The sequence below is a fragment of the Panulirus ornatus genome, chromosome 17, assembly GCF_036320965.1.
Source record: "Panulirus ornatus isolate Po-2019 chromosome 17, ASM3632096v1, whole genome shotgun sequence".
NCBI classification, from domain to species: Eukaryota; Metazoa; Arthropoda; class Malacostraca; order Decapoda; family Palinuridae; genus Panulirus; species Panulirus ornatus.
In genome coordinates, this window is record NC_092240.1 from 55,862,171 (window position 1) to 55,879,127 (window position 16,957).

The 16,957-nt window shown below is 39.9% G+C and overlaps 1 protein-coding gene across 4 annotated transcripts in view; it reads left to right on the forward strand.

The window, feature by feature from the left end:
- Positions 1–16,957, forward strand: part of LOC139754812 (uncharacterized) — a 218,887-nt gene that overhangs the window by 28,358 nt on the left and 173,572 nt on the right. For all 4 annotated transcript variants that reach the window (XM_071672651.1, XM_071672652.1, XM_071672653.1 and 1 more), the window contains one exon: positions 5,649–5,751. In XM_071672651.1, the coding sequence (XP_071528752.1) occupies positions 5,649–5,751 (103 nt within the window). The remainder of the gene's footprint in view (positions 1–5,648; positions 5,752–16,957) is intronic.

A 16,957-nucleotide genomic window follows, 5' to 3' on the forward strand; every position in this document is an offset into this window, starting at 1 on the left:
TTGTCGCTGTCTCCCACGTTAGCGAGGTAGCGCAAGGAAACAGACGAAAGAATGGCTCAACCCACCCACATACACATGTATATACATCTCAACATATACATATATATACACACACACAGACATATACATATATACACATGTACATAATTCATACTGTCTGCCTTTATTCATTCCCATCACCACCTCGCCACACATGAAATAACAACCCCCACTGTATTGTTGACTGGTTGGTAAGGTTATTTAATGGATGTATGACTCATGGTGAGGTGTCTGAGGATTGGCAGAATGCTTATATAGTGCCATTGTACAAAGGCAAAGGGGATAAAAGTGAGTGCTCAACTTACAGAGGTATAAGTTTGTTCAGTATTCCTGGGAAATTATATGGGAGGGTATTGATTGATAGGGTGAAGGCATGTACAGAGCATCAGATTGGGGAAGAGCAGTGTGGTTTCAGAAGTGGTAGAGGATGTGTGGATCAGGTGTTTGCTTTGAAGAATGTATGTGAGAAATACTTGGAAAAGCAAATGGATTTGTATGTAGCATTTATGGATCTGGAGAAGGCATATGATAGAGTTGATAGAAATGCTTTGTGGAATATATTAAGAAAATATGGTGTCAGAGGCAAGTTGTTAGAAGCAGTGAAAAGTTTTTATCGAGGATGTAAGGCATTTGTATGTGTAGGAAGAGAGGAAAGTGATTGGTTCTCAGTGAATGTAGGTTTGCGGCAGGGGTGTGTGATGTCTCCATGGTTGTTTAACTTGTTTATGGATGGGGTTGTTAGGGAGGTGAATGCAAAAGAGTTTTGGAAAGAGGGGCAAGTATGAAGTCTGTTGGGGATGAGAGAGCTTGGGAAGTGAGTCAGTTGTTGTTCACTGATGATACAGCGCTGGTGTTTGATTCATGTGAGAAACTGCAGAGCTGGTGACTGAGTTTGGTAAAGTGTGTGAAAGAAGAAAGTTAAGAGTAAATGTGAATAAGAGCAAGGTTATTAGGTACAGTAGGGTTGAGGGTCAAGTCAATTGGGAGGTGAGTTTGAATGGAGAAAAACTGGAGGAAGTAAAGTGTTTTAGATATCTGGGAGTGGATCTGGCAGCGGTTGGAACCATGGAAGCAGAAGTGAATCGTAGGGTGGGGGAGGGGGCGAAAATTCTGGGAGCCTTGAAGAATGTATGGAAGTCGAGAACATTATCTCGGAAAGCAAAAATGGGTATGTTTGAAGGAATAGTGGTTCCAGCAATGTTATATGGTTGCGAGGTGTGGGCTATGGTTAGAGTTGTGCGGAGGAGGGTGGATGTGCTGGAAATGAGATGTTTGAGGACAATATGTGGTGTGAGGTGGTTTGAAGGAGTAAGTAATAATAGGGTAAGAGAAATGTGTGGTGATAAAAAGAGTATGGTTGAGAGAGCAGAAGAGGGTGTTTTGAAATGGTTTGGTCACATGGAGAGAATGAGTGAGGCAAGATTGACAAAGAGGATATATGTGTTGGAGGTGGAGGGAATGAGGAGAAGTGGGAGACCAAATTGGAGGTGGAAAGATGGAGTGAAAAAGATTTTGAGTGATCGGGGCCAAAGCATGCAGGGGGATGAAGGGCGGGCAAGGAATAGAGTGAATTGGATCGATGTGGTATACTGGGGTCGACGTGCTGTCAATGGATTGAATCAGGGCATGTGAAGCATCTGGGGTAAACCATGGAAAGTTCTGCGGGTTCTGGATGTGGAAAGGGAGCTTTAATTTGGTGCATTATTACATGACAGGTAGAGACTGAGTGTGAACGAATGTGGCCTTTGTTGTCTTTCCCTAGCGCTGCCTTGCGCACATGAGGGGGGGAGGGGGTTGTTATTTCATGTGTGGCGGGGTGGCGATGGGAATGAATAAAGGCAGACAGTATGAATTATGTACCTGTGTATATATGTATATGTCTGTGTGTGTATATATAATATATATATATATATATATATATATATATATATATATATATATATATATTCACTGAGAACCAATCACTTTCCTCTCTTCCTACACGTACACATGCCTTACATCCTCGATAAAAACTTTTCACTGCTTCTAACAACTTTCCTCCCACACCATATATTCTTAATACCTTCCACAGAGCATCTCTATCAACTCTATCATATGCCTTCTCCAGATCCATAAAAGCTACATACAAATCCATTTGCTTTTCTAAGTATTTCTCACAAACATTCTTCAAAGCAAACACCTGATCCACACATCCTCTACCACTTCTGAAACCACACTGCTCTTCCCAATCTGATGCTCTGTACATGCCTTCACCCTCTCAATCAATACCCTCCCATATAATTTACCAGGAATACTCAACAAACTTATACCTCTGTAATTTGAGCACTCACTCTTATCCCCTTTGCCTTTGTACAATGGCACTATGCACGCATTCCGCCAATCCTCAGGCACCTCACCATGAGTCATACATACATTAAATAACCTTACCAACCAGTCAACAATACAGTCACCCCCTTTTTTAATAAATTCCACTGCAATACCATCCAAACCTGCTGCCTTGCCGGCTTTCATCTTCCGCAAAGCTTTCACTACCTCTTCTCTGTTTACCAAATCATTTTCCCTAACCCTCTCACTTTGCACACCACCTCGACCAAAACACCCTATATCTGCCACTCTATCATCAAACACATTCAACAAACCTTCAAAATACTCACTCCATCTCCTTCTCACATCACCACTACTTGTTATCACCTCCCCATTTGCGCCCTTCACTGAAGTTCCCATTTGCTCCCTTGTCTTACGCACTTTATTTACCTCCTTCCAGAACATCTTTTTATTCTCCCTAAAATTTAATGATACTCTCTCACCCCAACTCTCATCTGCCCTTTTTTTCACCTCTTGCACCTTTCTCTCGACCTCCTGTCTCTTTCTTTTATACATCTCCCACTCAATTGCATTTTTTCCCTGAAAAAATCGTCCAAATGCCTCTCTCTTCTCTTTCACTAATACTCTTACTTCTTCATCCCACCACTCACTACCCTTTCTAATCAACCCAGGGGTGTGTGATGTCTCCATGGTTGTTTAATTTGTTTATGGATGGGGTTGTTAGGGAGGTAAATGCAAGAGTTTTGGAAAGAGGGGCAAGTATGAAGTCTGTTGGGGATGAGAGAGCTTGGGAAGTGAGTCAGTTGTTGTTCGCTGATGATACAGCGCTGGTGGCTGATTCATGTGAGAAACTGCAGAAGCTGGTGACTGAGTTTGGTAAAGTGTGTGGAAGAAGAAAGTTAAGAGTAAATGTGAATAAGAGCAAGGTTATTAGGTACAGTAGGGTTGAGGGTCAAGTCAATTGGGAGGTGAGTTTGAATGGAGAAAAACTGGAGGAAGTGAAGTGTTTTAGATATCTGGGAGTGGATCTGGCAGCGGATGGAACCATGGAAGCGGAAGTGGATCATAGGGTGGGGGAGGGGGCGAAAATTCTGGGGGCCTTGAAGAATGTGTGGAAGTCGAGAACATTATCTCGGAAAGCAAAAATGGGTATGTTTGAAGGAATAGTGGTTCCAACAATGTTGTATGGTTGCGAGGCGTGGGCTATGGATAGAGTTGTGCGCAGGAGGATGGATGTGCTGGAAATGAGATGTTTCAGGACAATGTGTGGTGTGAGGTGGTTTGATCGAGTGAGTAACGTAAGGGTAAGAGAGATGTGTGGAAATAAAAAGAGCGTGGTTGAGAGAGCAGAAGAGGGTGTTTTGAAGTGGTTTGGGCACATGGAGAGAATGAGTGAGGAAAGATGGACCAAGAGGATATATGTGTCGGAGGTGGAGGGAACGAGGAGAAGAGGGAGACCAAATTGGAGGTGGAAAGATGGAGTGAAAAAGATTTTGTGTGATCGGGGCCTGAACATGCAGGAGGGTGAAAGGAGGGCAAGGAATAGAGTGAATTGGAGCGATGTGGTATACCGGGGTTGACGTGCTGTCAGTGGATTGAATCAAGGCATGTGAAACGTCTGGGGTAAACCATGGAAAGCTGTGTAGGTATGTATATTTGCGTGTGTGGATGTATGTATATACATGTGTATGGGGGGGGGTTGGGCCATTTCTTTCGTCTGTTTCCTTGCACTACCTCGCAAACGCGGGAGACAGCGACAAAGTATAATAAAATAAAATAAAAATATATATATATGTATGCGTTGAGATGTATAGGTATGTATATTTGCGTGTGGACGTGTATGTGGGTGGGTTGGGCCATTCTTTCGTCTGTTTTCTTGCGCTACCTCGCTAATGCGGGAGACAGCGACAAAGCAAAATAAAATAAATAAATAATAAAGTTATTATTAATAATACGTTTAGATTGGGATTCTTGGGTGATGTGAGCATAAGGGGAAACAGATGTAGAAAGGATGATTGTGAAAGATGTCTAAAAGGAGATGGATGAATGAGTTTTAGGTGGAGTGAAGCAGTATACCTTTTCCCCAATCTATGAAGTCTCCTTTTATGGAATTTCATTAAAAGGACTAGAGAGAAATGAAGGACCAGCTCGATTGAAAAAATGATGTAGTAATAACAGTATTTATGTAATTTCACATAAATGAAGAACCGGCTCAATTACAATGAATTTATTAACAGTAATGAATATTCTAGTAAATTTTGAAATATTTTCTCATTTAGTAAAACAGTATCAAAATCTTCCTAGAATTAGTAAGAATCATCCATCAATAGTAGTTGTGCCAATAACATGAAAAGGCCGATAAAGTATTGGTCTTAATGTAAGACTGAATGTGTTAATATGACAATGGATGATATCCATTTGATATTGAAATGCTCTAGTTTGTAATTTTGTACATTAACGATGTTATGAATGCTAATTTTATTAATTTACAGTTTATTTTGTATCTCTCACTAGGTAATGATATTAGAAAAGGTTTCCAGTGATAGTGCATTTTGGAGATTTTCTCTCCTTTAGCATCTTATCTCCCTGTTTTATTGTGGAATGGACTTTTGGGGCAGGTAGGCAAGGTAAGGAATGGTAAGTCAATGAGTAAATGGGTATCACTGTATGGAATATTGATTTAAGAATGGTAACCCCTTCATTCATTGAGGCCTTCATTCATTGGGGAATGAATGTACGAGGGATCTAAGAGCATTCAGTATAAAGGAACTTTATGAAGTAAGAATGTTATATAAACAAAAACAAAAAACAAACAAAAAAAAAGGGAAAGAAGGTATAGATGTTTAACATGTTATGAGATGGAGCATTACCAGACTCTCAGCTACTGGTTATACCATGAGTGGAAAGTTACCTTTTACAGGGTTGTATCATCAGAGTACAATCTTACCAAAGACCTTCTTTCCCTAAAGGAGTCTGTCCTTTCCCTGCCGCTGATTTTAGCACAGTCTTGGAGTTGCAAAATCTCCAGGATAAGGGTTTTTGTGATTATATAGCGATAGGAGGATGATGGAGGAGACTAAAATTGAAGCGGAGTGATTAAAGATACAGATGAACTTCAAGTAAAGTTCAGGATATATTGTAAAAAGTTTTACATGGGTTTTGATACCTGAGGGGTAGTACATGGACTAAGTGCTGGATAGTTTGAGTGGGAAATGGAAGATGCATTATGTGTTTGTTTTTGTAGATGTCACTTACATGTTTTTTATCATCTGTTTTTGCTTCAGGTGGGTCTTCAAGTTCCCCAGTTTCTCTTACTTCAGAATGGTCAGATGATTGCTGCAACCACTACTTTGCCTACCAATGCTCAGACTGTCACTACTACCCCAGGTTGGTATAATTTTTAATTTCATTGCCCTTCCTATGCATAGGAGGTTATGTAATACCCAGTTTATGTAGTGAGACAAGTGTTTTGAAAGAAGCAGCTGAGTGAATGTGTTTTGATGCAAGTGACCAGTTATTAGTGATGGATGATTTGAATATGAAAGTGAGTAATGTGGTAATTTAAGGGGAACATGGGGCATTCAGTAAGGTGAATAGAGATAGTGAGCAGCTTGTGCAATTATGTGTTGAAAAAGGACCATAGATTAGTATTGTCTGGTTTCAAAAGAGAAACATACATAAGTATGTGAGGTTGAGTAGAAATGATGGTCAGTGGGTATTACTGGATTATGTTTTAATTAATGGGCATGCTTAATAGACTTGGATTTGAATTTGCTGAGAGGGGCAGTTCGTGGGATGTCTGTTCATTTCCTGGTAGAGGTTAGAGTGAAGATTTGTAGAGGTTTTTGGAAGAGAGAAAACTATATGTGTGAGAGCTTGAACAAGAAACTTATTGGAAGAAATGCCAGAATTGATTAAGTTTAGAATGGCAAAAGATAAGAGCAAATGAAGCTTGGGGATTGGGCGAAGAATGGAAAATATTTAGGGAAGCAGTGCTGGCAATTGCAAGAGGAGTGTGTAGAATGCAGTTGGTGAGAGGGGGCAGGTGACAAAGGGTAATGAGTGATGGAATAATGAGGTAAAGTTGAAAGAAAAAAAGAGGTATATGGGCAGTACTTACTGAAAGGAGTACAAATGATTGGGAAATGTACTAGAGAAAGTTGCAGTTGGTCAAGAAGTTGCAGGAGTTGAAAAGAGGACAAATTGGAGCTGCGGTGAGTGAGTATCAGAAAACCTCAAGGAGAATAAGATGATTCATAAGGAGGTTAATAGTATTTGAAAAATTAGAGAAAAAATGGGAACATTGGTGAAGAGGGCAAATGCGTAAGTGGTAACAGGTAGTGATGAGGTGAGGATGAGATTGAGTGAGTATCTTGAAGGACTGTTGAATGTGTTTGATGAGAAGTTAGTAGATGTTTGGTAATTGGGTTGGGGAGAGAGTCATGGAAAATGGGTTGGTCAAGAGAAAAGAGGTGGGGAAGTCTTTGCCTAAGATGAAATGTGTCAAAGTGGTTGGAGTGCATGGTTTTGCAGTTGATTTCTTAGGGGATGATTGTTTTGTTGATTGATGAGTTAGGATTTTCAGTGTATGTATAGGTCATGGTGAGGTGCCTGAGTATCAGTGAAATGACAGCTGTTACAAGTAGGAAACCTAAATTTTTTTTTTATAAACTGATGGGCCACAAGATAAAGGACACCTCTAGTGTGAAAGACCTATGGGTCACTGTCTCCAATAACTTCAAATTCTCCCAGTGTTGCAAAGAAGCAGCCAAGAAAGCAAATAAGATGTTATAATTTACTAACAGAAACTTTACATACAAAAGCAAGGATGTGATATTGCCACTATACCTAAGTTTAGTTAGACTACACCTCAAATATGCAGTGCAGTTTTGGCCCACACTTAAGCAAGGATATTCTTAAATCGGTAGTAGTGCCATGAAGAGTAACTAAATTGATTCCCTCTTTGTGTGATAAACCATATTAGAAGAGACTGCGAGAATTGAACTTGTTCTCCCTGATGAAGAGGCTCCTTGGGGTAAATTGATAGAATGTTTCAAAATACTTAAAGGATTCAAGTGTTTTAATTGAAAATTTCATTACAGTAATGCCAGCATTACCAACAAGAGGAAATGGATTGAAACTTAGAGGTCTTTGGGTTAATCTGGACTGTACGAAATATTTTGAGGATATGGCAACACTGTGATCTCTGGATAGTCCTGTAACCAGCATTTGACACCATTGCTGTGAATTTGGGTGCTGTTGTCTTGTATGAGGCAAAATGATGTTGCATCAGGGAACAGCAGTACCCTGAACAAAGGGAGAAACGTGTGTTCTAACACCTCCACAAACTTCACTCCTGTGAACCATCCCGAACTGACATCAGCTGGTTGCCCAATACCACCTGCGTGGATCCAACCAAATAATTCAGCAGATATTCTACCACTTTTGTGAATAGTTCTCACTTGGTTCACATTATATAACAAACCAATATGAACAAATATTAATGTCAGTATGATTAACAGATGAAGCAAATCTTTTAGTGAGAATAAACATTTCTAAAGATTACGACATTGTGGCAGTACCTTTGCCTCTTGTAGGGTGCATTCAGCAACATTGTTTTGTAGTGTGTATCATAAAATATTCCATTTTCAGCATTTATCATTACAAGATACACAACTTTCACAGTTGTTACATTATCCGTTGGGGTAGAAATAGTATCACAGTACAGTAAATCATAATGTCATTGTATATGGATATGGCATTGTTATACACTTCTAATTACTTGCAAGTGATTGGAAATTTGGATCACCATGATTCATATTGCATTTGAAGCCATTCGCCTGTAACTTCTGGTCTTGCAAACATAGTAATGTTATATTCCTATTTGGCAACTTTTCTCTTGGGGCTAACTAATTCTTTAAGTTGCATAAATCACTGGGCTTGCACATGATGTTAGTGGTTTTGCATATGGTATCACAATTTATCCCTATCTGTCTATATCTCTGATGCCTTTTCCAATTGGAACTCCCTGAAAGGGGTGACCATGGCAACAGTCTCCATAACTAAAGAACTCCAGTGCTGCTTCTTAACCTTTAGGTCCTCACCCTTAGCAGGCCACTGGCTGAGGGCATGTCTAGTGCAGTGTTTGTAGAGGCTCCTAGCTAATGTTCCTAATGACTGCTTCTCTCTGATACTCCTACCTAAACTTTCTACCTAATTTTCCTGCCATCAATTTCTGTGTACTGCTCCTACTGTTTTGCCAAATGGTACGGCTTGCACATAGTGCTCACTGCAGGAAAGTCTAGTTAGGGAGAATGAGCAACGTGATTTAAGCGTTGTCGAGTGTCACATATGACAAGGAGAGATTGTATGTTTGTGGCCACAATGCCAATAGTCCACATGTCAGTGAGGCAGAAAGAAAAGACAGCTACTTTGGTCAGAGGAGTGCAACTTGACAACCAATGAAGTGCTGGTTCACTAAGTAGATGTCAGTAACCTTCCTGATACCTAGGCTGGTGGTACTGGTAATGTACCTCCCTGGTCATTGGCTGTCTACCAATTACCACCTACAACAATTTATCCCAGTTCATTATATAGTGATAGCTGGTGGTATACTGCAGATATGGTGATTATCAAGTGCAAGAAGAAAGAAGGAAAGGTGTAACTCATAGTCAAAAATACCAACCCAACGGAAACTGTTGTGTATGTGATATTGTTTCCTTTCCAGGAACATCAGGCCCAGGGGGGCCAATACTTTTTGGGAGTACATTGGCACTGCATAGGCATTCTCTCAACCCCCAAGCACCTCGTCATGATCTTTACGTAGTACTCTGAAAATCATAACTAACCATTCAACTGCACAATCACCCCATCTTGATAAATTTCAGCTGTTATCCCAACAACTCTAGCTAGTTTATCCTACTTCATCTTACTCAAGGCTTTCACCACCTCTTCTCTTTTCACTATACCACTTTCTTTGAAAGTCTTACTTTGCATACATCAAAACACCCCTCATATGATGCAACCCCATGGAACACTTATAACAACCCTTCAGATTACACACTCCATCTCTTTTTTATTCATTTCTGCCTGTTACCACTTCCCTTTTTTCATCCTTTACTAATGTTCTTATTTGTTCATTTTTTTTTTCTCACACTGGTAACCTCCTTTCAAGACATTTTCAAATTCTCTCTTAAGTTTGTTGATACTTGCTCATCCCAACTCTCACATACAAGCATACACATGTAAATATGCACATACTTACATATGCTCACATGTGTATTACATACCTTTGCATACATTCATGAAATACACCTTTGATGAAACAGGTGATATTTAGAGACAGTCAGATTTATGAATTATCCCTGGACTCAACTGGTACCCTGTGTTTTATGAGAGGAACAAGCCAACAAGATAGACTACCTTGGAAAACTATTCAAAGTTAAAAGGTTTTTCATAAGACATTTCTTCAAAAACGTATATTCCCCTACCACGTGATATAACAATACCTTAGAATGTGGTTCCAGACATAGTCTGAAAGGAGAAAAATGATTGATATAATTTCCAGGGAAATTATATGGGAGGGTATTGATTGAGAGGGTGAAGGCATATACAGAGCATCAGATTGGGGAAGAGCAATTTGGTTTCAGAAGTGGTAGAGGATGTGTGGATCAGGTGTTTGCTTTGAAGAATGTATTTGAGAAATACTTAGAAAAGCAAATGGATTTATATGTAGCATTTATGGATCTGGAGAAGGCATATGATAGAGTTGATAGAGATGCTCTGTGGAAGGTATTAATAATATATGGTGTGGGAGGCAAGTTGTTAGAAGCAGTGAAAAGTTTTTATCGAGGATGTAAGGCATGTGTATGAGTAGGAAGAGAGGAAAGTGATTGGTTCTCAGTGAATGTTGGTTTGCGGCAGGGGTGCGTGATGTCTCCATGGTTGTTTAATTTGTTTATGGATGGGGTTGTTAGGGAGGTGAATGCAAGAGTTTTGGAAAGGGGCAAGTATGCAGTCTGTTATGGATGAGAGAGCTTGGGAAGTGAGTCAGTTGTTGCTCGCTGATGATACATCGCTGGTGGCTAGTTCAGGTGAGAAACTGCCAAAGCTGGTGACTGAGTTTGGTATAGTGTGTGAAAGAAGAAAGCTGAGAGTAAATGTGAATAAGAGCAAGGATATTAGGTACAGTAGGGTTGAGGGATAAGTTAGTTGGGAGGTAAGTTTGAATGGAGGAAAACTGGAGTAAGTGAAGTGTTTTAGATATCTGGGAGTGGATTTGGCAGCGGATGGAACTATGGAAGCAGAAGTGAATCATAGGGTGGGGAAGGGGGCGAAAGTTCTGGGAGCATTGAAAAATGAGTGGAAGTCGAGAACTTTATCTTGGAAAGCAAAAATGGGTATGTTTGAAGGAATAGTGGTTCCAACAATGTTATATGGTTGCGAAGCGTGGGCCATAGATAGAGGGGTGCGAAGGAAGGTGGATGTGCTGGAAATGAGATGTTTAAGGACAATATGTGGTGTGAGGTGGTTTGATCGAGTAAGTAATGAAAGGGTAAGAGAGATGTGTGGTAATAAAAAGAGCATGGTTGAGAGAGCAGAAGAGGGTGTTTTGAAATGGTATGGTCATATGGAGAGAATTGAGTGAGGAAAGAGTGACCAAGACGATATATGTGTCAGAAGTGAAGTGAACGAGGAGAAGTGGGAGACCAAATTGGAGGTGGAAAGATGGAGTGAAAAAGATTTTGAGTGATCAGGGCCTGAACATGCAGGAGGGTGAAAGGCGTGCAAGGAATAGAGTGAATTAGAATGATGTGGTATACTGGGGTCAACATGCTGTCAGTGGATTGAACCAGGGAATGTGAAGCATCTGGGGTAAACCATGGAAAGTTGTGTGGGGCCTGGATGTGGAAAGGGAGCTGTGGTTTCGTTGCATTATACATGACACATAGAGACTGAGTGTGAAGGAATGTGGCCTTTGTTGTCTTTTCCTAGCGCTACCTCGCGCACATGCGTGGGGAGGGGGTTGTCATTTCATGTTTGGTGGGGTGGCAATGGGAATGAATAAGGGCAGACGGTATGAATTATGTACATGTGTATATATGTATATGTCTGTGTGTGTGTATATATATGTATACGTTGAGATTTATAGATATGTGTATGTGTGTGTGTGGACGTGTATGTATATACATGTGTATGTGGGTGGGTTGGGCCATTCTTTCATCTGTTTCCTAGCGCTACCATGCTAACACGGGAGACAGCGACAAAGTATGATAGATAAATAATAATGTTTGATGTGTATGAAGACCAGAGAATCATGAGGTAATCAGCCTATGCAGCTGGGAGCTGGTGGGATGATATCATCACTGGGTGGAGGCAGCTGATTGGATGAACCTGACCCACGGTTGTGGGATATCGTGTCTGGCCCTCACTCCAACACTGACATGGCCTCAGGCGATGATGATTCTGATCAGTTACAGATCCCCAGTGACTTGGAACAAATCAACAGTGAATCCAGTGACCAGGATGACTATACAAGACTATATCATACAAGAAGTGTCAGAAAATGTGCTATCCAGCATGTTAATCTCCATGGGCTCAACCGCCAGTGCCACAGGGGGAAGTACTAGCTGTACAGTCATAATAAAGACTAACCCACAAGTTAAACCACCAATGCTCCAGTGCTACAAAACAGAAACTTGCACTTTCCAAAGGACTGTAAATTGTTTGATGGTGATAAAATAACGTGGTTTCTTCAAGTGATGACCTAACTTGACACCAGTCATACGATCATGCTGTGCAGGAAATACAGCCCCTGCATCAAACCATCAAGCAGGCAGGACAGGCTGATCTTCACTACTACTGGCCTTGAAGGTACTTACTCAGGGAAGGAAACCTCACTGGAATGAATAAGGGTTGTTGGAGGCTGTCAGCACCCAAGATCAAAGGATATTCTTATTTGCTAGCAAGACAGCTGACCCTAGAGAGAAAGGGTAGTGAGTGGTGGGATAAGAAAGTTTAAGTTGTTAATGAAAGCAAAAAGAGAGGTGTTTGTACATTACCTTCAGGGAAGGGTTGCATGTGATTGGGAGATGTAAGGAGAAAGTGGCAAGCCATCTATGACAAAACTAAGAAATGCTTAATATGTATTATAATGAGAATGACTAAGGAATATTGCTTTTGGGATTAGATAATTCTTTTCCCTATTTCATTTGTTAAGCCTTTTAGACTTACAAACATGGGATATTGATGTGGCTTATGGTTATCCTAAACTGATCCATTGGTAGATGCTACTTTTTGGTGCATTTGAACATTTTTTCAGTATTACAATTTTCAACTTTACAAGTGCAATATAAATCCAAACCACAGTAGTGTAACTTTACCTAACGTGACATGTAATAGTCAAATGTATTTGATGCAGTTTATTACTTGCTGTTTTGTGAGTGTGGTTGTCATTTGTTTTTGCTGCATCGTATAAAGTCGCTTTCCACAATTATCCAGTTTTATCCTGATTGAGCAGGGAATATACTTATTTTGAATTATTCTAAGCCTTCATTGAAGGAATTCAGAAAGTGTACACACCAAAATACAGTAAATCTTAAGTTACAGTAAACTACTCTAGGTTAGGTTAGGTTTGGTCAAGACAAATTTTGCAATTACCTGCTGAAAGATGATACCTAAAACCCCATAATCAACGTTTTTTTCACCAAAAGTCTTTCCCATGTAAAGATAATGTACACACTCTTAACTTCTATAGATGCCATCTTTAGATTTTGGGAAATTTATATCTGGCTTGGCAAAAATTTCTAAAAGTTGAACATTATGTTTACATATACTTACACAGAAGCATACACACTTAACAGGAAGTGCAAGTTTCTTTGAACTGTGGTGTATAATATTAAGCATGCCCATATATCTGGTATACTTTGAATCTAGCACAGATATCTTCCCAACTCCTAGCAGCTGCATAGAGCAGAAAGTACATTTGGATTTTGCATATTCTTGTTAGTCTATATGACTATGATATTGTATTTCTTTTGATTAAAATGTATCCAGTAATTAGCAGACTAGGAAGCAAAAGTCTTGGTAATGCTTTTTAGAGAAGTCTTACACAATTGCAAGAGATACATCACTGAATAGCTTACTGTCATTTCCTCTGCTGATATCCATATGGCTCACAGGCAAATGCCCTGTGTCAGTAAACACCCTCTTTAATTTCTTCATTCAGAGAGGAAAAACAGCCAAAAAACACTTTACGTAATCCAGTATTATTTTTATACGCTATATTGTTTTAGAATAACTTTTTCTGTCTTTATTCAGTAAAAAGTATTGTTGGTGTATGAGCAACTCAGCGTGCACTTTATAAAAACATGTCACACCTTGACAGGTGCAAGATTCATCATACTAACATTTTTTTCTACGTTTGTTCCATGAAATCTAAGCTACTCTACCTTGCCAAGTTTTATATAGTTACCTGTACTAAGTTTCTCCATCAATGAGAAATATAGTGAGGGGACACACTGTTACATTTTGGCACCTTTGTAGCTAATTATTGTGTAATTTTCCTTAGATTCCAATCTTAGAAGACCAATAAGCATCAAAAATTCTGATAAATATTTTTCCTGATGTCCTCAGCATCCCCAATTTGGATTCTGTGACTACCTTGCACACTGTAAAGTTCACGTACTTGCAGTAAGGGCTATGTACTCAACTTTCATGACTTAAGATCATTGGCTGACTTCCAGTGTACACACAGTGTTTCTCTTCTCCCTACTAACCTTGGATGATGGTGTGTGCTTCCCATTTATCTCCCTCTTTTGTATCAGTCTTTTTCTTCTGATCAAGCACTGTTTTTTTTTACATGCCATTCATATTCCACTATATTACTGAATGTTCTGTTGTACACTGTATGAATTTTTCATCCACAATACTAGGATTTCCTTCCCAGTTGTCATGATGGCCTGTCTTTCATTTTGCATTACTGTACATCCTAGGAGGAAACTAGTTAGCAGTGTAATTATTTTGCAAGGGAAAATCACCCAGTACCTTGAATGCCATGAATATTTCCTTCATTTTAGCCATAAGCTTTACCCCACAGCCACACTTGTGTTGTGTGCCTTTGACAGCAGAAGCTGTAATGTTTTTACCGGAGACACTCTGATGTTCTTCACCTTTTTTGTTCTAGTATTCTCTCATTGCTCTGCAATTGTTGCATACTTCCTGTTGTAACCAGAAGTACCAGGACCCTTTTCTGTCTCTAGAAACTTATAACCTATATATCCATCTCTATCTCTAATGCCCATTCCCTTTGGGAACTCCCTTAAGGAGGTGGCCATGGCAAAAGAGTTTCCATAACTGTTCAACTCCAGTTATGCTCCTTCGCTTTAGTGTCTCACCCGTAACTATCTACTGGTAGAGGGCAGCTCTAGTGCAGTGTTTTTTGAGGCTCATACCTAATGTTCCTACCTACTGCTGCTACTAATTATTTATCCTGACAAGCCACAGAGAAGGCAGTAAAATGTGGGTACATTCTAATGCCCACCAAAAATGTACACTTTAGCATCCACATGTGGGTGCAGCATGGGTTGTAATGCTGCTGATTGAGTCAGACAGTCACATGACCACCAACTGGAAGCCAAGTGGCTGTAGGGAGCTTATGTCTTTGTCACTCTGAGTATGACGGTATGCTACATTTTCTTGGCTACCTTATGCATTTCTACCTCTTTAGATAAGACAGAATTTAGAAGCATTACTGAGAAAGATGCCATATATGTATACCTGCATTTTCATTGAATGGAGGAAGAATTAATGGATTTGGAGATATAGAAAACTGGTTCCTGCTCCTGTGGCATCTTCATCACTTTGTCTCTGTATGAATAAAGTGCATGGTGCTAAATGGTCAGTGTGAGCCAATATTCAGTACATAGAAAACAAAGAGATAGGCGAGAAGCTGTTTTATCAGTATGTTGAGAATGCCGTCACAAATATTGAGCTACCGGAGGTGAACATTATTAAGGCATTCGACTGGCTTATGTAGAATTTAACAACTGTTGGAATGGAATACCCACTGTTTTCTTTAGAAAACAAAGATGACTAGAAGAATCAGCGATGCAATTGGTCTGGCAAAGCTGATATGGAAATAACAGCAGCTGTTTATGCAACCTCAAGACTACTGCAGCTTTAAGGCTTTATGCAGTAGCAATGTAAAGCAGAATTTTTTTGGGTGCAAAGTTCCATGATGACACTTTATTTCTTTCTGTCCACTAGTGAAAGTGACTTCCTACTTACAATGTTACCACTTGCTGGCAGATTCCAGTAACATGGCACTGTTGCAGTTGTTCATACTGCTCAAGTTAGGCATTAGAGTGTGCATGTTTACCAATATGAGTGTGGTGTATATCAGTGTGCTAATACAAATACTGATTTGCATTATTGTATATGTTTAATAAAAGCAAGAAAAATGCAATAGCATGATTATGTCTGGTAGTGTTTACTGGCTTATGACATGCATTCTCAAATATTTCACTGGAGTGGTACAAATAGCTTCATCAAAATGAGTTATATATATATTTTTTATCAGGGGCAAAAATTTATTTACTGTTACAGTCAAAATGATTTATATTTTATTTGTTTATTTATACTTTGATGCCGTCTCCCACGTTAGTGAGGTAGCACAAGGAAACAGATGAAAGAATGGCCAAACTCACTCACATACACATGTAACTGCATAAATGCCCACACACACACATATACATACCTATGCATTTCAACATATGCATACATATACATACACAGACATATACATATATACACATGTACATATTCATGTATGCTGCCTTCATCCTCTTCTGCCGCCACCCCACCACACATGGAATGACACCCCCCTCCCCCCGCTTGTGCTCAAGGTAGCACTAGGAAAAAAACAACAAAGGCCACATTTGTTCACACTCAGTCTCTTGCTGTCATGTATAATGCACTGAAACCTCAGCTCCCTTTCCACATTAAGGCCCCACAAAACTTTCTATGGTTTACTCCAGATGCTTCACATGCCCTGGTTCAATCCATTGACAGCATGTTGACCCAGGTATACCACATCGTTCCAATTCACTGTATTCCTTGCATGCCTTTCACCCTCCTGTATGTTCAGACCCTGATCACTCAAAATCTTTTTCACTCCATCCTTCCACCTCCAGTTTGGTCTCCCACTTCTCCTTATTCCCTCCACCTCTGACACTTATATCCTCTTTGTCAATCTTTCCTCACTCATTCTCTCCATGTGATCAAACCATATCAAAACACCCTCTTTTTATTACCACACATCTCTCTTAACCTTTCATTACTTACTCGATCAAACCACCTTGCATCACATATTGTCCTCAAGCATCTCATTTCCAACACATCCACCCTCCTCTGCACAACCCAATCTATTGCCCATGCCTCACAGCCATATAACATTGTTGGAACCACTATTCCTTCAAACATACCCATTTTTGCTTTTCAAGATAACGTTCTTGCCTCCCACACATTCTTCAACGCTCCCAGAACCTTTGCCCTCTCCCCCACCCTGTCATTCACTTTCGCTTCCATGGTTCCA